The 24,488-nt window shown below is 38.4% G+C and overlaps 1 protein-coding gene across 3 annotated transcripts in view; it reads right to left on the minus strand.

The window, feature by feature from the left end:
• The window catches only part of LOC133543592 (cyclin-dependent kinase-like 5), a 98,758-nt gene that overhangs the window by 22,775 nt on the left and 51,495 nt on the right, over window positions 1–24,488 (minus strand). For 2 of the 3 annotated variants that reach the window (XM_061888253.1, XM_061888252.1), the window contains exons 6-11: window positions 17,417–17,537; window positions 14,937–14,996; window positions 13,061–13,151; window positions 9,255–9,444; window positions 2,186–2,266; window positions 1,897–2,060 (exon numbers count right to left, since the gene is read on the minus strand). In XM_061888253.1, coding sequence (XP_061744237.1) covers window positions 1,897–2,060; window positions 2,186–2,266; window positions 9,255–9,444; window positions 13,061–13,151; window positions 14,937–14,996; window positions 17,417–17,537 — 707 coding nt within the window. The remainder of the gene's footprint in view (window positions 1–1,896; window positions 2,061–2,185; window positions 2,267–9,254; window positions 9,445–13,060; window positions 13,152–14,936; window positions 14,997–17,416; window positions 17,538–24,488) is intronic. The other variant, XM_061888254.1, reaches the window with a different exon arrangement.

Consider the following 24,488-nt stretch of genomic DNA (forward strand, 5'->3'; position numbering starts at 1 on the left):
AGCATAAAGGGTATCTCATTTACATACAGGTTAGCTCATGAGCATAAAGTACAGCTCGTTATCATAAAGGCTAGCTCGTTAGCAAAAAACGATCTCATTAGAATAAAGGCTAGCGGATTAGCATCACGGATAGCTCATTAGCATAAATAATAGCTCGGTAACATAAAGGTGATCTCATTTACATACAGGCTAGCTCATTAGCATAAGGTATAGCTCTTAGCATATAGGATAGCTCAATATCATTAAGGCAAGCTTGTTAGCAAAAAAAGCTAATTAGAATAAAGGCTAGCTCAGTACCATAGAGGATAGCTCATTTATATACAGGCTAGCTCATTAGTATAAATTACAGCTTGTTAGCATAAAGGTTAGCTTTGTAGCATAAATGATATCTCATTTACATACAGGGTAGCTAATTAGCATAAAGTATAGCTCGCTAGCACAAAAATAGCTGATTAGCATAAAGACTAGTGGATAAGCGTAAATGCTAGCGGATTAGCATAATGACTAGATCATTAGCATAAAGGATAGCTCATTATTATAAGGATAGGTCAGTAGCATAAAGGATATCTAGTTTACATACAGGCGAGCTCATTAGCTTAAAGTATAGCTCGCTATCATAATGGATAACTCATTATCATAAAGCCTAGCTTGTTAGCAAAAAGACTAACTCGCTAGTATAAAGACTAGCGGATTAGCATAAAGGCTATTTTCAATAGCATTAAGGGTAAATAAGTAGTATAAATGATAGTTTATTAGCATAAAGGCTAGCTCAGTAGCATAAAGGGTATCTCATTTACATACAGGTTAGCTCATGAGCACAAAGTACAGCTCGTTATCATAAAGGCTAGCTCGTTAGCAAAAAACGATCCCATTAGAATAAAGGCTAGCGGATTAGCATCACGGATAGCTCATTAGCATAAATAATAGCTCGGTAACATAAAGGTGATCTCATTTACATACAGGCTAGCTCATTAGCATAAGGCATAGCTCTTAGCATATAGGATAGCTCAATATCATTAAGGCAAGCTTGTTAGCAAAAAAAGCTAATTAGAATAAAGGCTAGCTCAGTACCATAGAGGATAGCTCATTTATATACAGGCTAGCTCATTAGTATAAATTACAGCTTGTTAGCATAAAGGTTAGCTTTGTAGCATAAATGATATCTCATTTACATACAGGGTAGCTAATTAGCATAAAGTATAGCCCGCTAGCACAAAAATAGCTGATTAGCATAAAGACTAGTGGATAAGCGTAAATGCTAGCGGATTAGCATAATGACTAGATCATTAGCATAAAGGATAGCTCGTCATCATAAAGGCTAACTCATTATCATAAAGGCTAGCTCGTTAGCGAAAAACGATCTCATTAGAATAAAGGCTAGCGGATTAGCACCACGGATAGCTCATTAGCATAAATAATAGCTCTGTAGGATAAAGGTGATCTCATTTACATACAGGCTAGCTCATTAGCATAAGGTATAGCTCTTAGCATATAGGATATCTCCTTTACAAACAGGCTTTCGCATTAGCATAAAGGATAGCTCATTTATATACAGGCTAGCTCATTATATTGATCATTTTTATCTTTATTTTCATGATATTACATTGTCTAGATTCCATTATCACCGTTGTTATTAGTACGATTAATATAGTCACTTCACTTTCATCGTATCCATATTTTGTTGATGATAATTGTCAATATTATTTCCATGATCATGAGCGGAAATGGACTATATGGATGCCAGCGTCAGCTTGCGGTTACCATAGCAACACAACCGCAAGGGATTCTTTTCCCGCAAAGCACTTTCTTCTCCTGCTGCTGCCGCTCACTTAAAATGGCCGACGGGTTGAGGGTCAAAGCGGTGGCGGCGTGCTGGCTTGGCGAGTGATGGCTGACCTGCTGGGGGTGGTGTCTCCATGGTGAGGCTTCCTCTTGGAGGAGCGCACGGGCGTGGGCGTGGGCGGGCCGGGGCGCTCCAGCAGCCGGAGGTTCTGGAAGGCGTGGTGGTTGAGGCTCTGCTCCGTCAGGAAGCGCTCGCTGGGGTTGAGCAGCAGCAGACTCTGATGCAGCATCAGACAAGGTGACTCAGCTTCACCTCAACATGGTTGTTAACCTTCATTCTGACCAAATCACTAACACATGTGTCCTGATCATCACAGACCACGTGACACAGACCACATGTTACCTTCAACAGGTCCAGCAGAGCGCCTCCGATGATGCCCAAGTATCTGCGCTCCAAGGTATGAGGATGATTGACAGCAGGGAACTGAGGAGAAAGACCAACAATGTCACCTCCAAGACCACCAATCCGGACCAGTCATGGCATCGACAAGAAGGAAGTAAGGAGGGGAAGGAGAAAGTGAGGACATGAGGAGGAACAGGTAGATGTGAGGAAGAAGAGGAGGAAGTGAATTTGAAGAAGAGAAGGAAGTGAGGAAGAAGAGGAGGGAGAAAAGGAGGAAGTGAGGAAGAAATGAGGAAAACGAGAAGGAAGTGAAGAAGAGGAGGAATAAAAAAGGAGGAAGTGAGGTGTAAGAAAAGGAGGAAATGAGGGAGAAGAAGAGGATGAAGTGATGAGGAATAAGAGATGAGGAAGAAGAGGAGAAAGAAAAGGAGGAAGTGAGGAAGAAGAATCAGAGGAAGTGAGGAGGAAGTGGGGAAGAAAAGGAGGAAGAGGAAGAAAAAAGGAGGAAGTGGGGAAGAAGAGGAGGAAGTGAGGAATAAGTGAAGAGGAAAACAAAAAGGACATGAAGAAAGCACTAAGAAAAGAAGGAAGTGAGGTGTAAGAAAAGGAGGAAGTGATGAGGAATAAAAGAAGGAAGTGAGGAACAGGAGGAGAAAGAAAAGGAGGAAGTGGGGACGAAGAGGAGGAAGAAATGGAGGAAGAAGAGGAAGAAGAAAAGGAGGAAGTGAGGAAGAAGAGGAGAAGGGTGTGAGGAGGAAGAAGAGGGGGAATAAAAGGAGGAAGTGAGGAAGAAATGAGGAAAACGAGAAGGAAGTGAAGAAGAAGAGGAATAAAAAAGGAGGAGGTGAGGTGTAAGAAAAGGAGGAAATGAGGGAGAAGAAGAGGAGGAAGTGATGAGGAATAAGAGAAGGAAGGGAGGAAGAAGGGAGGGAAGTGATGAGGGAGAAGTTAAGGAAGTGAGGAAGAAGAGGAGAAAGAAAAGGAGGAAGTGAGGAAGAAGAATCAGGGGAAGTGAGGAGGGAGTGGGGAAGAAAAGGAGGAAGAAAAGGAGGAAGAGGAAGAAAAAAGGAGGAAGTGAGGGAAAAGAGGAGGAAGTGGGGAAGGAGAGGAGGAAGTGAGGGATAAGTGAAGAGGAAAACAAAAAGGACGTGAAGAAAGGACTAAGAAAAGAAGGAAGTGAGGTGTAAGAAAAGGAGGAAGTGATGAGGAATAAAAGAAGGAAGTGAGGAACAAGAGGAGAAAGAAAAGGAGGAAGTGGGGAAGAAGAGGAGGAAGAAATGCAGGAAGTGAGGAGGAAGAAGAGGAAGAAGAAAAAGAGGAAGTGAGGAAGAAGAACATTATGAAGTGAGGAAGAAGAGGAGGAGGATGTGAGGAGTAAGAAGAGGAGGAAGAAAAGGAGGAAGTGAGGAAGAAATGAGGAAAACGAGAAGGAAGTGAAGAAGAAGAGGAATAAAAAAGGAGGAAGTGAGTTGTAAGAAAAGGAGGAAATGAGGGAGAAGAGGAGGAAGTGATGAGGAATAAGAGAAGGAAGTGAGGAAGAAGGTAGGGAAGTGATGAGGGAGAAGAGAAGGAAGTGAGGAAGAAGGGGAGAAAGAAAAGGAGGAAGTGAGGAAGAAGAATCAGAGGAAGTGAGGAGGAAGTGGGGAAGAAGAGGAGGAAGAAAAGGAGGAAGAGGAAGAAAAAAGGAGGAAGAGACGGAGAAGAGGAGGAAGTGGGGAAGGAGAGGAGGAAGTGAGGAATAAGTGAAGAGGAAAACAAAAAGGACGTGAAGAAAGGACTAAGTAAAGAAGGAAGTGAGGTGTAAGAAAAGGAGGAAGTGATGAGGAATAAAAGAAGGAAGTGATGAACAAGAGGAGAAAGAAAAGGAGGAAGTGGGGAAGAAGAGGAGGAAGAAATGGAGGAAGTGAGGAGGAAGAAGAAAAGGAGGAAGTGAGGAAGAAGAGGAGGAAGAACATTATGAAGTGAGGAAGAAGAGGAGGAGGGTGTGAGGAGGAAGAAGAGGAGGAAGAAAAGGAGGAAGTGAGGAATAAATGAGGAAAACGAGAAGGAAGTGAAGAAGAAGAGGAATAAAAAAGGAGGAAGTGAGGTGTAAGAAAAGGAGGAAATGAGGGAGAAGAAGAGGAGGAAGTGATGAGGAATAAGAGAAGGAAGTGAGGAAGAAGGGAGGGAAGTGACGAGGGAGAAGAGAAGGAAGTTAGGAAGAAGAGGAGAAAGAAAAGGAGGAAGTGAGGAAGAAGAATCAGAGGAAGTGAGGAGGGAGTGGGGAAGAAGAGGAGGAAGAAAAGGAGGAAGAGGAAGAAAAAAGGAGGAAGTGAGGGAGAAGAGCAGGAAGTGGGGAAGAAGAGGAGGAAGTGAGGAATAAGTGAAGAGGAAAACAAAAAGGACGTGAAGAAAGGACTAAGAAAAGAAGGAAGTGAAGTGTAAGAAAAGGAGGAAGTGATGAGGAATAAAAGAAGGAAGTGAGGAACAAGAGGAGAAAGAAAAGGAGGAAGTGGGGAAGAAGAGGAGGAAGAAATGCAGGAAGTGAGGAGGAAGAAGAGGAAGAAGAAAAGGAGGAAGTGAGGAAGAACATTATGAAGTGAGGAAGAAGATGAGGAGGATGTGAGGAGTAAGAAGAGGAGGAAGAAAAGGAGGAAGTGAGGAAGAAATGAGGAAAACGAGAAGGAAGTGAAGAAGAAGAGGAATAAAAAAGGAGGAAGTGAGGTGTAAGAAAAGGAGGAAATGAGGGAGAAGAAGAGGAGGAAGTGATGAGGAATAAGAGAAGGAAGTGAGGAAGAAGGGAGGGAAGTGATGAGGGAGAAGAGAAGGAAGTGAGGAAGAAGGGGAGAAAGAAAAGGAGGAAGTGAGGAAGAAAAATCAGAGGAAGTGAGGAGGAAGTGGGGAAGAAGAGGAGGAAGAAAAGGAGGAAGAGGAAGCGAAAAGGAAGAAGTGAGGGAGAAGAGGAGGAAGTGGGGAAGAAGAGGAGGAAGTGAGGAATAAGTGAAGAGGAAAACAAAAAGGACGTGAAGAAAGGACTAAGAAAAGAAGGAAGTGAGGTGTAAGAAAAGGAGGAAGTGAGGAAGATGAAGAGGAGGAAGTGATGAGGAATAAAAGAAGGAAGTGAGGAACAAGAGGAGAAAGAAAAGGAGGAAGTGGGGAAGAAGAGGAGGAAGAAATGGAGGAAGTGAGGAGCAAGAAGAGGAAGAAGAAAAGGAGGAAGTGAGGAAGAAGAGGAGGAAGAACATTATGAAGTGAGGAAGAAGAGGAGGAGGATGTGAGGAGGAAGAAGAGGAGGAAGAAAAGGAGGAAGTGAGGAAGAAATGAGGAAAACGAGAAGGAAGTGAAGAAGAAGAGGAATAAAAAAGGAGGAAGTGAGGTGTAAGAAAAGGAGGAAATGAGGGAGAAGAAGAGGAGGAAGTGATGAGGAATAAGAGAAGGAAGTGAGGAAGAAGGGAGGGAAGTGATGAGGGAGAAGAGAAAGAAGTGAGGAAGAAGAGGAGAAAGAAAAGGAGGAAGTGAGGAAGAAAAATCAGAGGAAGTGAGGAGGAAGTGGGGAAGAAGAGGAGGAAGAGGAAGAGAAAAGGAGGAAGTGCGGGAGAAAAGGAGGAAGTGGGGAAGAAGAGGAGGAAGTGAGGAATAAGTGAAGAGGAAAACAAAAAGGACGTGAAGAAAGCACTAAGAAAAGAAGGAAGTTAGGTGTAAGAAAAGGGGGAAGTGAGGAAGAAGAGGAGGAGGAAGTGATGAGGAATAAAAGAAGGAAGTGAGGAGGAATAAAAGAAGGAAGTGAGGAACAAGAGGACGAAGAAAAAGAGGAAGTGGGGAAGAAGAGGAGGAAGTGAGGAGGAAGAAGAGGAAAAAGAAAAGGAGGAAGTGAGGAAGAAGAGGAGGAAGAACATTATGAAGTGAGGAAGAAGAGGAGGAGGAAGTGAGGAGGAAGAAGAGTAGGAAGAAAAGGAGGAAGTGAGGAAGAAGAGGAGGAATGAGAGAAAGAAGTGAGGAAGAGGAGTAGGAAGAAAAGGAGGAAGTAATGAAGGAAGTGAGGAAGAAGTGGAGGAAGAAGAGGAGGAAGAAGAGAAAGAAGCGAGGAAGGAAAGAAAAGGAAGAACTGAGGAAGAAGAAGTGGAGGAAGTGAGGAAGAAGAGGAGGACGAAAAGAAGGAAGTGAGGAAGAAGAAGAGGAGGAAGTCAGGAAGAAAAGGAGGAAGAAAAGAAGGAAGTGAGGAACAAGAGGATGGATAAGAAGGAAGTCAGGAAGAAGAGGAGGAAGAAAAGGAAGAAGTGAGTAAGAAGAAGAGTAGGAAATGAGGAAGAAAGGGAGGAAGAAAAGGAGGAAATGAGGAAGAAGAAAAGGAGGACATGAGGAAGAAATGAGGATGAACAGAAGGAAAAACAAGTGAGGGAAAAGAAGAGAAAGAGAAAGAGGAAGTGAGGAGGAATAAGACAAACATGTGAGGAAGAAGAAGAGAAAGAAAAGGGGGATGTGAGGAGAAAGAAGAGGAGAAAGAAAAGGATGAATTGAGGAGGAAGCCCAACAATGTCACCTCAAAGACCCTAACTCACTTCAGTCATGGCAGCAACAAGAAGGAAGTGAGGAGGGGCAGGAGGAAGTGAGGAAGAAGAGGAGGGAGAAAAGGAGGAAGTGAGGAGGAGGAGCAGGAAGTGAGGAAGAGGAGGAAGTGAGGAAGAAGAGGAGGGTGAAGAGGAGGGAGAAAAGGAGGAAGTGAGGAGGAAGAAGGCGGAGGAAGAGAGAAACAAGAGAAGGAAGAAAAGGAGGAAGTGAGGAAGAAGAAGAGGAGGAAATGAGGAGGAAGAAGAGGAGAAAAAGGAGGAAGAAAAGGAGAAAGAGGGGAAGAACAGGAGGAAGAAAAGAATGAAGTGAGGAAGAAGAGGAGGAACAAAAGGAGGAAGTGAGGAGGGAAACCAACAATGTCACCTCAAAGACCCTGACTCACTTCAGTCATGGCAGCAACAAGAAGGAAGTGAGGAGGGGCAGGAGGAAGTGAGGAAAAAGAGGAGGGGAAAAATGAGGAAGTGAGGGGGAAGAGGAGGAAGTGAAGAAGAGGAGGAAGAGAGGAAGAAAACGAGGAAGTGAGAAAGAAGAAGAGGACGAAATGAGGAGGAAGAAGAGGAGAAAGAGGAGGAAGAAAAGGAGGAAGAAGAGGAGAAAGTGGGGAAGAACAGGAGGAAGAAAAGCAGGAAGAGGAAGAACAAAAGGAGGAGGTGAGGAAGAAGAGGAGGAAGTGAGGAGGAATAAGAGAAGGACGTGAGGAAGAAGAGGGGGTAGAAAAGGAGGAAGTGCGGAGAAGGAGGAAGAGGATGAAGTGAGTAAGAAGAGGAGGAAGAAAAGGAGGAAAAGAGGAAGACGAGGTGGAAGTGAAGAGGAATAAGAGACGGAAGAAAAGGAAGAAGTGAGGAGGATAAAAGGGGAGGAATAAAATGAGGAAGTGAGGAGGAAGAAGAGGAGGAAGAAAAGGAGGAAGTGAGGAGGTGGAAGAGGAGGAAGAAAATTAGGAAATGAGGAGGAAGAAAGTTAAAGTAGCAATGATTGTCACACACACACTAGGTGTGGTGAAATGTGTCCTCTGCATTTCACCCATCACCCTTGATCACCCTCTAAGAGGTGAGGGGAGCAGTGAGCAGCAGCGGTGGCCGCGCCCGGGAATCATTTGTGGTGATTTAACCCCTAATTCCAACCCTTAATGCTGAGTGCCAAGAAAATGAGGATGTGAGGAGAAATAAGAGGAAGACATGTGGAAGAATAGGAGGAAGAAAAGGAGGAAGTGAGGAGGAAGAAAAGAACAAAGGACCAGCAAGAAGAGGAGGAAGTGAGGAAGAAGGGGAGGAAGAAAAGGAAGTGAGGAGAAAGAAAAGGAAGAAAAGGAGGAAGTGAGGAAGAAGAGGAGGAAAAAAGAGGGGGAGAAGAGGAAGTGAGGAGGAAGTGAATGATGAAGTAAAGAGGAAGATGAGAAGGAAGTGGGAAAGAGGAGGAAGAAAAGGAGTGAGTGAGGAGGAAGAAAAGAACGAAGGACCAACAAGAAGAGGAGGAAGTGAGGAAGAAGGGGAGGAAGAAAAGGAATTGAGGAGAAAGAAAAGGAAGAAAATGAGGAAGTGAGGAAGAAGAGGAGGAAAAAAAGAGGGAGAGAAGAGGAAGTGAGGAGGAAGTGAATGATGAATTAAAGAGGAAGATGAGGAGGAAGTGAGAAAGAGGAGGAAGAAAAGGAGTGAGTGAGGAGGAAAAGAAGAGGGAAAAAGGAGGAAGTAAGGAGAAGTGGGGGGGAATTGAGTATGAGGAGGAAGAAACAGAGGAAGTGAGCAAAAGGGAGGAGGAAGATAAAGAGGAAGTAAGGAGGAAGAAGAAAAGGTGGGAAAGGTGAGGAGGTAACAAAGGAAGACAAAAGGAGGAAGTAAGGAGGAAATGAAGAATGAAAAAAAGGTGAAAGTGTGGAGAAGTTAGGAGGAAGTGAAAAAGGAAGTGAGGAGGAACTGAAGAAGGAAAAAAGGGGAAAGTGTGGAGGAAGTGAATGATGAAGTAAAGAGGAAGAAGAGGAGGAAGTGAGAAAGAGGAGGAAGAAAATGAGTTAGTGAGGAGGAAAAGAAGAGGGGAAAAGGAGGAAGAAAGGAGAAGTGGGGGGGAATTGAATATGAGGAGGAAGAAACAGAGGAAGTGAGCAAAAGTGAGGAGGAAGAGAAAGAGGAAGTAAGGAGGAAGAAGAAAAGGTGGGAAAGATGGGGAGGTAACAAAGGAAGACAAAAGGAGGAAGTAAGGAGGAAATGAAGAATGAAAAAAAGGTGAAAGTGTGGAAAAGTGAGGAGGAAGTGAAAAAGGAAGTGAGGAAGAACTGAAGAAGGAAAAAAGGGGAAAGTGTGGAGAAGTGAGGAGGAAGTGAGAAGGAAATTAATAAAAAAGAGGAAGTACGGAGGAAGATGAGGAGGAAGTCAATTGGAAGAGAAGTGAGGGGAAGTGAGGAGGAAGTAAGCAGTAAGAGGAAGAGGCAGGATGTTTACCCTGAGGCCGTGGAAGTAATAAGAAGAAAAAGAGGAAGTGAAGAAGAAGAAAAGGAGAAGTGATGAGGAAGAGGCAGGATGTTTACCCTAAGGCCGTGGAAGCGAGGATTGTTGTAGAAGAGTTTCATGTGTTCAGGAGGTAAAGGTCCCAGCACCTTCTGGATGGTGAACAGCTGGTCGATCTCACTCTCACCAGGGAACAGAGGCTGCCCGTCGCTCAATTCCCCCAGAATGCATCCCACAGACCACATATCCACCGCTTTGCCGTATGGAGCTCTGGATAGGAGGCCAGTAACCTTTTATGTCTCTACTCATCTCAACCAGGAGAGTGCTCCTGTCTAATAAAGGATCTTTGACTAGTATTAAGTTATTGAAACAGCAGAGTGTTTGTGTCTAATAAAGCATCTTTGACTAGTATTAAGTTATTAAAACAGCAGAGTGTGTATGTCTAATAAAATGATCTTTGACTAGTAGTAGGTTTGATAAAAACAGCAGAGTTTTTGTGTCTAATAAAGGATCTTTGACTAGTAGTAAGTTATTAAAACAGCATAGTGTTTGTGTGTAACAAAGGATATTTGACTAGTAGTAAGTTATTTAAACAGCAGTGTTCCTGTCTAATAAAAGGATCTTTGACTCGTAGTAGGTTTGAAAAAAATAAAAAGAGCATAGTGTTGGTGTCTAATAAAGGATCGTTGGCTAGTAGTAAGTTATTAAAACAGCAGAGTGTTTATGTCTAATAAAGGATCTTTGACAAGTAGTAAGTTATTAAAACAGCAGAGTGTTTGTGTCTAATAAAGGATCTTTGACTAGTAGTAAGTTATTAAAACAGCAGAGTGTTTATGTCTAATAAAGGATCTTTGACTAGTATTAAGTTATTAAAACAGCAGAGTGTTTGTATCCAATAAAGGATCTTTGACAAGTAGTAAGTTATTAAAACAGCAGAGTTTTTATGTCTAATAAAGGATCTTTGACTAGTAGTAGGTTATTAAAACAGCAGAGTGTATATGTCTAATAAAGGATATTTGACTAGTATTAAGTTATTAAAACAGCAGAGTGTTTGTGTCTGATAAAGGATCTTTGACTAGTATTAAGTTATTAAAACAGCAGAGTGTTTGTGTCTAATAAAGCATCTTTGACTAGTATTAAGTTATTAAAACAGCAGAGTGTTTGTGTCTAATAAAGGATCTTTGACTAGTATTAAGTTATTAAAACAGCAGAGTGTGTGTGTCTGATAAAGGATATTTGACTAGTATTAAGTTATTAAAACAGCAGAGTGTTTGTGTCTAATAAAGGATCTTTGACAAGTAGTAAGTTAGTAAAACAGCAGAGTGTTTATGTCTAATAAAGGATCTTTGAGTAGTATTAAGTTATTATAACAGCAGAGTGTGTGTGTCTGATAAAGGATATTTGACTAGTATTAAGTTATTAAAACAGCAGAGTGTTTGTGTCTAATAAAGCATCTTTGACTGGTATTAAGTTATTAAAACAGCAGAGTGTTTGTGTCTAATAAAGGATCTTTGACTAGCATTAAGTTATTAAAACAGCAGAGTGTTTGTGTCTAATAAAGCATCTTTGACTAGTATTAAGTTATTAAAACAGCAGTGTTCCTGTCTAATAAAATGATCTTTGACTAGTAGTAGGTTTGATAAAAACAGCCGAGTTTTTGTGTCTAATAAAGGATCTTTGACTAGTAGTAAGTTATTAAAACAGCAGAGTGTTTGTATGTAACAAAGGATATTTTACTAGTAGTAAGTTCTTTAAACAGTAGTGTTCCTGTCTAATAAAAGGATCTTTGACAAGTAGTAGGTTTGAAAAAAAATAAAAAGAGCATAGTGTTGGTGTCTAATAAAGGTTATTTGGCTAGTAGTAAGTTATTAAAACACCTGAGTGTTTGTGTCTAACAAAGGATCTTTGACTAGTAGTACATTATTGAAACAGCAGAGTGTTTGTGTCTAATAAAAGGATCTTTGACTCGGAGTAAGTTATTAAAACAGCAAAGTGTTTCTGTCCAATAAAAGGATATTTGACTTTTAGTAAGATATTAATGACTAGTAGTAGGTGTGATAAAAACAGCAGAGTGTTGGTGTCCAATAAAGGATCGTTGACTCGTGGTAAGTTATTAAAACAGCAGAGTTGTTGTGTCTTTGACTCGTAGTAGGTTTGATAAAAACAGCAGAGTGTTGGTGTCTAATACAGAATCTTTGGCTATTAGTAGGTTTGATAAAAACAGCAGAGTGTTGGTCTCTAATACAGAATCTTTGGCTATTAGTAGGTTTGATAAAAACAGCAGTGTTGGTGTCTAATATGGGATCTTTGACTAGTAGTAGGTTTGATGAAAAAGAGCAGACTGTTGGTGTCTAATAAAGGATCTTTGAGTAGTAGTAGGTGTGATAAAAAGAGCAGAGTGTTGGTGTCCAATGAAGGATATTTGTCGAGTAGTAGGTTTGATGAAAAGAGCAGAGTGTTGGTGTCTCATAAAGGATATTTGACTAGTACTGGGTGTGATATAAAGAGCAGAGTGATGGTGTCAAATAAAGGATATTTGACTAGTAGTGGGTGTGATATAAAGAGCAGTGTTGGTGTCAAATAAAGGATCTTTGACTAGTAGTATGTGTGATAAAAAGAGCAGAGTGTTGGTGTGTAATGAAGGATTTTTGACTAGTAGTAGGTGTGATAAAAAGAGCAGTGTTTGTGTGTAATAAAGGATCTTTGACTAGTAGTAGGTGTGATGAAAAGAGCAGTGTTGGTGTCTAATAAAGGATCTTTAACTAGTAGTGGGCGTGATATAAAGAGCAGAGTGATGGTGTCAAATAAAGGATCTTTAACTAGTAGTGGGTGTGATATAAAGAGCAGAGTGTTGGTGTCAAATAAAGGATCTTTAACTAGTAGTGGGTGTGATATAAAGAGCAGAGTGTTGGTGTGTAATAAAGGATCTTTGACTAGTAGTAGGTGTGATGAAAAGAGCAGAGTGTTGGTGTGTAATAAAGGATCTTTCACTAGTAGTAGGTTTGATAAAAAGAGCAGTGTTGGTGTCTAATAAAGGATCTTTGAGTAGTAGTAGGTGTGATAAAAAGAGCAGAGTGTTGGTGTCTAATAAAGGATCTTTGACTAGTAGTAGGTGTGATGAAAAGAGCAGTGTTTGTGTGTAATAAAGGATATTTGACTAGCAGTAGGTGTGATGAAAAGAGCAGAGTGTTTGTGTGTAATAAAGGATCTTTGACTCGTAGTAGGTGTGATGAAAAGAGCAGAGTGTTGGTGTGTAATGAAGGATCTTTGACTAGTAGTAGGTTTGATGAAAAGAGCAGTGTTTGTGTGTAATGAAGGATCTTTGACTAGTAGTAGGTTTGATGAAAAGAGCAGTGTTTGTGTGTAATGAAGGATCTTTGACTCGTAGTAGGTGTGATGAAAAGAGCAGAGTGTTGGTGTGTAATGAAGGATCTTTGACTAGTAGTAGGTTTGATGAAAAGAGCAGTGTTTGTGTGTAATGAAGGATCTTTGACTAGTAGTAGGTGTGATGAAAAGAGCAGAGTGTTGGTGTGTAATGAAGGATCTTTGACTAGTAGTAGGTGTGATGAAAAGAGCAGAGTGTTGGTGTGTAATGAAGGATCTTTGACTAGGAGTAGGTGTGATAAGAAGAGGAGAGTGTTGGTTTCTAATAAAGGATCTTTGACTAGTAATTGGTGTGATGAAAGGAGCAAAATGTTGGTGTCTAATAAAGGATCTTTGACTAGTAGTAGGTGTGATAAAAAGAGCAGAGCGTTGGTGTCTAATAAAGGATCTTTGACTAGAAGTAGGTGTGATAAAAAGAGCAGAGTGTTGGCGTGGAATAAAGGATTTCTGACTAGTAGTAGGTGTGACAAAAAGAGCAGAGTGTTGAAGGATGTTCACGTACCCGAGCAGGAGTTCAGGAGAGCGGTACCATCTGGTGGCAACATATTCGGTGTAGTTGGCGTCGGTGCCCTCAGAGAGGTTGCGTGCAAAGCCTGGCAGGAGGAGGAATAGGAGGTGGAGGAGACAAAGGAGGAGAAACATGACAACATCCACTTTGTCCTCATCAAGGACATTACGCTGGTCACTTCAATAGGTACCCCTGCCTACTATTTATCATCCAAATCAACCAATCCAACCACTGCACAAACTGCCCCCCCCCACCATTATATGCTATGTATGTGTGTATATATGTATGTTATATATTTATATACGTGTATACATGTATGTTATATATTTATATATGTTGTATGTGTGTAATATGTGTATACCTGTATTTTTGTTCATCATATGTATACCTTCTGTATGTATACCTGTGTGTATATTTATTTGTAAATGTGTTATATGCATAATTATATGTCTAGTTTTATCTAGTTGTATTTACAGTACATCCATGTGTTGTATTTATACGTGAGAAGAAGCATGTGGAGAAGAAGCATGTGGACAGGAAGAAGCATGTGGAGAGGAAGAAGCATGTGGAGAAGAAGAAGTATGTGGAGAAGAAGAAGCATGTGGAGAAGAAGAAGCTTGTGGAGAAGAAAAAGCATGTGGAGAAGAAAAAGAAGCATGTGGAGAAGAAGAAGCATGTGAGGAAGAAGAAGAAGCATGTGGAAGAAGCATGTGGAGAAGAAGAAGCTTGTGAGGGAGAACAAGAAGCATGTGGAGAAGAAGAAGCATGTGGAAAAGAAGAAGAAGATGGGGCGAAGAAGAAGAAGAATGTGGAGAAGAAGGAGCATGTGGAAAAGAAGAAGAAGCATGTGGAGAAGAAGAAGAAAAAGCATGTGGAGAAGAAGAAGAAGAAGAAGAAGCATGTGGAGAAGAAGAAGAAGAAGAAACATGTGGAGAAGAAGAAGAAGAAGAAGGATATGGAGAAGAAGAAGCATGTGGAGACGAAGAAGCATGTGGAGAGGAAGAAGCATGTGGAGAAGAAGAAGCATGTGGAGAAAAAGCATGTGGAGAAGAAGAAGCATGTGGACAGGAAGAAGCATGTGGAGAAGAAGAAGCATGTGGAGTGGAAGAAGCATGTGGAGGAGAAGAAGCATGTGGAGAAGAAGAAGCATGTGGAGAGGAAGAAGCATGTGGAGAAGAAGAAACATGTGGAGAAGAAGAAGCATGTGGAGAAGAAGAAGCATGTGGAGTGGAAAAAGCATGTGGAGAGGAAGAATCATTTGGAGAAGAAGAAGCACATGGAGAAGAAGAAGCATGTGGACAGGAAGAAGCATGTGGAGAAGAAGAAGCAAGTGGAGTGGAAAAAGCATGTGGAGAAGAAGAAGCAAGTGGAGTGGAAAAAGCATGTGGAGAAGAAGAAGCATGTGGAGAAGAAGAAGCATGTGGAGAAAAAGAAGCATGTGGAGAGGAAGAAGAAGCATGTGGAGAAGAAGAAGCATGTGGAGAAGAAGAACCATGTGTAGTGGAAGAAGCATGTGGAGAAGAAGAAGAAGCATGTGGAGAAGAAGAAGCATGTGGAGAAGAAGAACCATGTGTAGTGGAAGAAGCATGTGGAGAAAAAGAAGCATGTGGAGAGGAAGAAGAAGCATGTGGAGAAGAAGAAGCATGTGGAGAAGAAGAACCATGTGTAGTGGAAGAAGCATGTGGAGAAGAAGAAGCATGTGGAGAAGAAGAAGCATGTGGAGAAAAAGAAGCATGTGGAGAGGAAGAAGAATGTGGAGAAGAAGAAGCATGTGGAGAAGAAGAACCATGTGTAGTGGAAGAAGCATGTGGAGAAGAAGAAACATGTGTAGTGGAAGAAGCATGTGGAGAAGAAGAGGCATAACACTCACCAAAATCGCACAACTTGAGGACATCGTCGGAGCTGATGAGGAGGTTCTCAGGCTTGATGTCTGAAGAGGAAGGCAAGAAAGTGAGGTCACGGTGTGACTGAGAAGGTTCCACAGGCAAGAAAGTGAGGTCACGGTGTGACTGAGAAGGTTCCACAGGCAAGAAAGTGAGGTCACGGTGTGACTTAGAAGGTTCCACAGGCAAGAAAGTGAGGTCACGGTGTGACTGAGAAGGTTCCACAGGCAAGAAAGTGATGTCACGGTGTGACTTGGAAGGTTCCACAGGCAAGAAAGTGAGGTCACGGTGTGACTGAGAAGGTTCCACAGGCAAGAAAGTGAGGTCACGGTGTGACTTAGAAGGTTCCACAGGCAAGAAAGTGAGGTCACGGTGTGACTTAGAAGGTTCCACAGGCAAGAAAGTGAGGTCGCGGTGTGACTTAGAAGGTTCCACAGGCAAGAAAGTGAGGTCACGGTGTGACTGAGAAGGTTCCACAGGCAAGAAAGTGAGGTCACGGTGTGACTTAGAAGGTTCCACAGGCAAGAAAGTGAGGTCACGGTGTGACTTACAAGGTTCCACAGGCAAGAAAGTGAGGTCGCGGTGTGACTTAGAAGGTTCCACAGGCAAGGAGAGCAAGTCATGAATGAAGGAGAGGACGCTCCAGGAGACGCCAGAAGCTATTTGGACGCCCGCTGGCAGCAGAACACCATCTGCTTGCTGCTCATCACCACTCATGCAACTTACCCACTACATAGTCAAATACTACATGCTATAAATACTACACAATGGAAATACTACGCAGGACAATAAATACAACAGAATATAAATACTATGCAGTACAATAAAATATTACAGGCTGTAAATACTAGGCAAAACAATAAAATACTCCAGACTGTAAATACAATGCAGGTCAATGAAATACTACAGGCTATAATTACTACACAGAACAATAAAATACTACAGACTGTAAACACTACGCAGGACAATAAAATACTACTGACTGTAAATCCTGGTCAAGACAGTAAAATACGACAGACTGTAAATACTATGCAGGACAATAAAATACTACTGACTGTAACTACTATGTAAAACAATAAAATACTACAGACTGTAAACACTATTCAGGACAATAAAATACTACGGAATGTAAATACTACGCAGGACAATAAAATACTACTGACTGTAAATCCTGTGCAAGACAGTAAAATACAACAGACTGTAAATACTATGCAGGACAATAAAATACTACAGACTGTAAATACTACGCAGGAGAATAAAATACTACAGACTGTAAACACTACACAGGACTATAAAATACTATGCATCACAATAAAATACTACAGACTGTAATTACTATGCAGCACAATAAAATACTACAGAATGTAAATACTATGTAGGACAATAAAATACTACAGAATGTAACTACTATGTAAAACAATAAAATACTACAGACTGTAAACACTATTCAGGACAATAAAATACTACGGAATGTAAATACTATGCAGGACAATAAAATACTACAGACTGTAAATACTACGCAGGACAATAAAATACTACAGACTGTAAACACTACACAGGACTATAAAATACTATGCATCACAATAAAATACTTCAGACTGTAATTACTATGCAGCACAATAAAATACTACAGAATGTAAATACTATGTAGGACAATAAAATACTACAGACTATAAACACTATTCAGGACAATAAAATACTACGGAATGTAAATACTATGCAGGACAATAAAATACTACAGACTGTAAATACTACGCAGGACAATAAAATACTACAGACTGTAAACACTACACAGGACTATAAAATACTATGCATCACAATAAAATACTTCAGACTGTAATTACTATGCAGCACAATAAAATACTACAGAATGTAAATACTATGTAGGACAATAAAATACTACAGACTATAAACACTATTCAGGACAATAAAATACTACGGAATGTAAATACTATGCAGGACAATAAAATACTACATAATGTAAATATTATGCAGGACAATAAAATACAACAGACTGTAAATACTATGCAGAATAATAAAATACAACAGAATGTGAACATTATGCAGGACAATAAAATACTACAGACTGTAAATACTATGCAGAACGGTAAAATAGTAGTACAAGTAATATATATATGAAAAATTACATTTTAATAATAACTACACAATTATTTTGAAATAACCTTTTTTAGGCCTTTTAAAAAATAATGTGCGTCATTGCCGATTATGCAAACGATGTGATGATGTCATACGGATGACACGCCCCCATCACACCCCTAGCCACGCCCCCACAACATCTGTGTGTGAAACACGAACATAACACATAATAATAATAACAATAATAATAATAATAGTGTAGTGAATATAAACACAAGACAGCAAGGTGATAGTCAACATTATTATGTTCTACTTGTCAGTGTCCAGCGAAAAAGTGGAGATGTTTCACGGAGATGAGCAAGGTTCTCACCGCGGTGGACGATGTCGTGTTTGTGGCACCAGTGGATGGCCTTGATCAGCTGGTAGATGTAGCTTCGCACCTTCTCTGCAGCAACGCCATTGGGCAGCTCCTCCAGCAGCTCCAGCATGTTCTACACCACAGGAGAACATGTTGGAGAAGTTTGAAAAACATGGAGAACATGTCGAGGAACATGACAAACATGTTTAATGAACACAAAGAACATGTTGAAGAATATGTTGAGGAACATGAAAAACATGTATGAGAACAAGTTGAAGATCATGTTGAAGAACCTAAAGAACGTGAACACGTTGAAGCACATGTTGAAGAAACAGGAATAACATGTTTAAGAACATAAAGAACATGTTGAGGAACATGAAAATGTTGAGGAACATGAAAAACATGTTTAAGAACACAAATAACAAGTAGAAGAACATGAAGAACAAGTTGAAGAATATGTTGAGGAACATGAAAAACATGTATGAGAACAAGTTGAAGATCATGTTGAAGAACCTAAAGAACGTGAACATGTTGAAGCACATGTTGAAGAAACAGGAATAACATGTTTAAGAACATAAAGAACATGTTGAGGAACATGAAAATGTTGAGGAACATGAAAAACATGTTTAAGAACACGAAGAACAAGTAGAAGAACATGAAGAACAAGTTAAAAAACATGAAAAACATATTGAATAACATCCATCCATCCCTTTTCTACCGCTTGTCCCTTTTGGGGGAAGAACAAATTGAAGAACATGTTGAATAACAAAGAATATGTTGAGGAACATGAACATGTTGAGGAACGTGAAAAACATGTTTAAGAACATGAAAAACATGTTGAATACCATGAAAAACAAATTGAAGAACATGTTGAAGGACATACAGAACATGAACATATTGAGGAACGTGAAAAACATGTTTAAGAACACGAAGAACAAGCTCAATAACATGAAAAACCAGTTGAAAAACATGTTGAATAACATGAAGAACATGAACATATTAAGGAACATGAAAAACATGTTGAGGAACATGAAAAACATGTTGAGGAACATGTAAAAAATGTTGAAGAACATGTTGAAGGACATAGAGAACATGAACATACTGAGGAACGTGAAAAACATATTGAGGAACATGAAAAACATGTTGAGGAACATGTAAAAAATGTTGAAGAACATGTTGAAGGACATAGAGAACATGAACATATTGAGGAACGTGAAAAACATGTTTAAGAACACGAAGAACAAGCTCAATAACATGAAAAAACAGTTGAAAAACATGTTGAATAACATGAAGAACATGAACATATTGAGGAACATGAAAAACATGTTGAGGAACATGTAAAACATGTTGAGGAACATGTAAAATATGTTGAAGAACACAAAGAACAAGTTGAAGAACCCGAAGAACAAGTTGTAGAACATGAAGAAAAAGTTGAAAAACATGTTGAAGAACACGAAGGACACATTGAAGAACGTGTTGAGGAACATAAAAAACATGTTTAAAAACACGAAGAACAAGTTGAAAAACATGTTGAATTACATGAAGAATAAATTGAAGAACATGTTGAAGAACATAAATACCATGTTGAGAAACATGAACATGTTAAGGAACATGAAAAACAAGTTTAAGAACACAAAGAACGAGTTGAAGAACATGAAGAACAACTTGAAAAACATGAAAAACATGTTGAATAACATGAAGAACAAATTGAAAACGTTTTGAAGAAAATAAAGAACATGTGGAGGAACATGACAAACATGTTTAAAGAACACGAAGAACAAGTAGAAGAACATGAAGAACAAGTTGAAGAATATGTTGAGGAACATGAAAAACATGTATGAGAACAAGTTGAAGATCATGTTGAAGAACCTAAAGAACGTGAACATGTTGAAGCACATGTTGAAGAAACAGGAATAACATGTTTAAGAACATAAAGAACATGTTGAGGAACATGAAAATGTTGAGGAACATGAAAAACATGTTTAAGAACACGAAGAAAAAGTAGAAGAACATGAAGAACAAGCTAAAAAACATGAAAAACATATTGAATAACATCCATCCATCCCTTTTCTACCGCTTGTCCCTTTTGGGGGAAGAACAAATTGAAGAACATGTTGAATAACAAAGAATATGTTGAGGAACATGAACATGTTGAGGAACGTGAAAAACATGTTGAAGAACATGAAAAACATGTTTAAGAACATGAAAATCATGTTGAATACCATGAAAAACAAATTGAAGAACATGTTGAAGGACATACAGAACATGAACGTATTGAGGAACGTGAAAAACATGTTTAAGAACACGAAGAACAAGCTCAATAACATGAAAAACAAGTTGAAAAACATGTTGAAAAACATGTTGAATAACATGAAGAACAAATTGAAGAACATGTTGAAGAACATGAACATATTGAGGAACATGAAAAACATGTTGAGGAACATGTGAAACATGTTGAAGAACACAAAGAACAAGTTGAAGAACCCGAAGAACAAGTTGTAGAACATGAAGAAAAGGTTGAAAAACATGTTGAAGAACATGAAGGACACATTGAAGAACGTGTTGAGGAACATAAAAAACATGTTTAAGAACACAAAGAACAAGTAAAAGAATATGAAGAACAAGTTAAAAAACATGAAAAACATATTGAATAACATCCATCCATCCCTTTTCTACCGCTTGTCCCTTTTGGGGGAAGAACAAATTGAAGAACATGTTGAATAACAAAGAATATGTTGGGGAACTTGAACATGTTGAGGAACGTGAAAAACATGTTGAAGAACATGAAAAACATGTTGAATACCATGAAAAACAAATTGAAGAACATGTTGAAGGACATACAGAACATGAACGTATTGAGGAACGTGAAAAACATGTTTAAGAACACGAAGAACAAGCTCAATTCAACATGTTGAATAACATGAAGAACATATTGGGGAACATGAAAAACATGTTGAGGAACATGTAAAACATGTTGAAGAACACAAAGAACAAGTTGAAGAACCCGAAGAACAAGTTGTAGAACATGAAGAAAAAGTTGAAAAACATGTTGAAGAACATGAAGGACACATTGAAGAACGTGTTGAGGAACATAAAAAACATGTTTAAAAAAACGAAGAACAAGTTGAAAAACATGTTGAATTACATGAAGAATAAATTGAAGAACATGTTGAAGAACATAAATACCATGTTGAGAAACATGAACATGTTAAGGAACATGAAAAACAAGTTTAAGAACACAAAGAACGAGTTGAAGAACAACTTGAAAAACATGAAAAACATGTTGAATAACATGAAGAACAAATTGAAAACGTTTTGAAGAAAATAAAGAACATGTAGAGGAACATGACAAACATGTTTAATGAACACAAAGAACATGTTGAAGAAGATGAAGAACAAGTTGAAGAATATGTTGAGGAACATGAAAAACATGTATGAGAACAAGTTGAAGATCATGTTGAAGAACCTAAAGAACGTGAACATGTTGAAACACATGTTGAAGAAACAGGAATAACATGTTTAAGAACATAAAGAACATGTTGAGGAACATGAAAATGTTGAGGAACATGAAAAACATGTTTAAGAACACGAAGAACAAGTAGAAGAACATGAAGAACAAGTTAAAAAACATGATAAACATTTTGAATAACATCCATCCATCCCTTTTCTACCGCTTGTCCCTTTTGGGGGAAGAACAAATTGAAGAACATGTTGAATAACAAAGAATATGTTGAGGAACATGAACATGTTGAGGAACGTGAAAAACATGTTGAAGAACATGAAAAACATGTTTAAGAACATGAAAAACATGTTGAATGCCATGAAAAACAAATTGAAGAACATATTGAAGGACATACAGAACATGAACGTATTGAGGAACGTGAAAAACATGTTTAAGAACACGAAGAACAAGCTCAATAACATGAAAAACAAGTTGAAAAACATGTTGAATAACATGAAGAACATGTTGAAGAACATGAACATATTGAGGAACATGAAAAAACATGTTGAGGAACATGTAAAACATGTTGAAGAACACAAAGAACAAGTTGAAGAACCCGAAGGACAAGTTGTAGAACATGAAGAAAAAGTTGAAAAACATGTTGAAGAACATGAAGGACACATTGAAGAACGTGTTGAGGAACATAAAAAACATGTTTAAAAAAAACAAAGAACAAGTTGAAAAACATGTTGAATTAGATGAAGAATAAATTGAAGAACATGTTGAAGAACATAAATACCATGTTGAGAAACATGAACATGTTAAGGAACATGAAAAACAAGTTTAAGAACACAAAGAACGAGTTGAAGAACAACTTGAAAAACATGAAAAACATGTTGAATAACATGAAGAACAAATTGAAAACGTTTTGAAGAAAATAAAGAACATGTAGAGGAACATGAACATGTTGAGGAACATGACAAACATGTTTAATGAACACAAAGAACATGTTGAAGAACATGAAGAACAAGTTGAAGAATATGTTTAGGAACATGAAAAACATGTTTGAGAACAAGTTGAAGATCATGTTGAAGAACCTAAAGAACGTGAACATGTTGAAGCACATGTTGAAGAAACAGGAATAACATGTTTAAGAACATAAAGAACATGTTGAGGAACATGAAAATGTTGAGGAACATGAAAAACATGTTTAAGAACACGAAGAACAAGTAGAAGAACATGAAGAACAAGTTGAAGAATATGTTGTGGAACATGAAAAACATGTATGAGAACAAGTTGAAGATCATGTTGAAGAACCTAAAGAACGTGAACATGTTGAAGCACATGTTGAAGAAACAGGAATAACATGTTTAAGAACATAAAGAACATGTTGAGGAACATGAAAAACATGTTTAAGAACACGAAGAACAAGAAGAACATGAAGAACAAGTTAAAAAACATGAAAAACATATTGAATAACATCCATCCATCCCTTTTCTACCGCTTGTCCCTTTTGGGGGAAGAACAAATTGAAGAACATGTTGAATAACAAAGAATATGTTGAGGAACATGAACATGTTGAGGAACGTGAAAAGCATGTTTAAGAACATGAAAAACATGTTGAATACCATGAAAAACAAATTGAAGAACATGTTGAAGGACATACAGAACATGAACATATCGAGGAACATGAAAAACATGTTTAAGAACACGAAGAACAAGCTCAATAACATGAAAAACATGTTGAATAACATGAAGAACAAATTGAAGAACATGTTGAAGAACATGAACATATTGAGGAACATGAAAAACATGTTGAGGAACATGTAAAACATGTTGAAGAACACAAAGAACAAGTTGAAGAACCCGAAGAAGAAGTTGTAGAACATGAAGAAAAAGTAGAAAAACATGTTGAAGAACATGAAGGACACATTGAAGAACGTGTTGAGGAACATAAAAAACATGTTTAAAAAAAACGAAGAACAAGTTGAAAAACATGTTGAATTACATGAAGAATAAATTGAAGAACATGTTGAAGAACATAAATACCATGTTGAGAAACATGAACATGTTAAGGAACATGAAAAACAAGTTTAAGAACACAAAGAACGAGTTGAAGAACATGAAGAACAACTTGAAAAACATGAAAAACATGTTGAATAACATGAAGAACAAATTGAAAACGTTTTGAAGAAAATAAAGAACATGTAGAGGAACATAAACATGTTGAGGAACATGAAGAAAACATGTCGAGGAACATGACAAACATGTTTAAGAACACAAAGAAGCTGAAGAACATGAAAAAAAACAAGTTGAAGAATATGTTGAGGAACACAAAGAACATGTTGAATAACATAATGAGGAACATGAAAAACATGTATGAGAACAAGTAGAAGAACATGTTGAAGGACTTAAGGAACATGAACATGTTGAAGAACATGTTTAAGAACCATGAATAACATGTTTAAGAACATAAAGAACATACTGAGGAACATGAAATACACGTTAAAAAAAGAACATGTTGAGGAACATGGAAAAACTTGTTTAAGAACACAAACAACAAGATGAAGAACATGAAAAACACGTTGAAAAATGTTGAATAACATGAAGAACAAATGGAAGAAAATGTTGAAGAACATAAAGAACATGTTGAGGAACATGTAGAGGAACGTGAAAAACATGTTTAAGAACACGAAGATCAAGTTTAAGAACATGAAGAACAAATTGAAAAACATGAAAACATGTTGAATAACATGAAAAACAAATTGAAGAACATGTAGAGGAATATAAAGAACATGTTGAGGAAAATGATCATGTTGAGGAACGGGAAAAACTTGTTAAAGAACACAAAGAACGAGTTGAAGAACATGAAAACATGTTGAATAACATAAAAAACAAATTGAAGAACATGTTGAGGAACATAAAAAACTTGTTGAGGGACATGAAAAACATGTTTAAGAACACAAGTTGTACAACGCATTTGAAGAACATAATGAAGACAAAGTATATGATGAAGAACAAGTTGAAGAACATGTTGAAGAACATGTTGAGGAATATGTTGAAGCACATTAACAACCTGATGAATAACATGAACATGTTGAAGAACATGATTAACGTGTTTAAGAACTTCAAGAACATGTTGAGGAACTTAAAGCACATGTTGAAGAACATGTTGAAGAAAATGAAGAACTTGTTAATGAACGTGAAGAACATGTTGAGGAACATAAGGCACATGTTAATGAATATGATGAAAAACATGTTAATGAACATGTTGAAATCAACGAAAAACATGTTGGATAACATTTTGTTGATGAGCATGAAGAACATGTTGAAGAAAATGTTAATGGGTTTGAAGAACATGTTGAAGGAAATGTACACATTGAAAAACATGTTGAAGATGAATAAGCACATGCAGAACATGTTGAAGAACATCTTGAAGATAAAGAAACACATGAAGAACATGTGAAGGAAATTAAGAACTTGTTCAACATGAAGAAGAACATGAAGATCATGTTGAAGGAAATGAAGAACATGTTGAAGAACATGTTGGAGATGATGAACATGAAGAAGAACATGAAGATCATGTTGAATGAAATCAAGAACATGTTGAAGAACATGTTGGAGATGAAGAAGCACATGAAG

The sequence above is a fragment of the Nerophis ophidion genome, linkage group LG26 (assembly GCF_033978795.1).
Source record: "Nerophis ophidion isolate RoL-2023_Sa linkage group LG26, RoL_Noph_v1.0, whole genome shotgun sequence".
Taxonomy (NCBI): domain Eukaryota; kingdom Metazoa; phylum Chordata; class Actinopteri; order Syngnathiformes; family Syngnathidae; genus Nerophis; species Nerophis ophidion.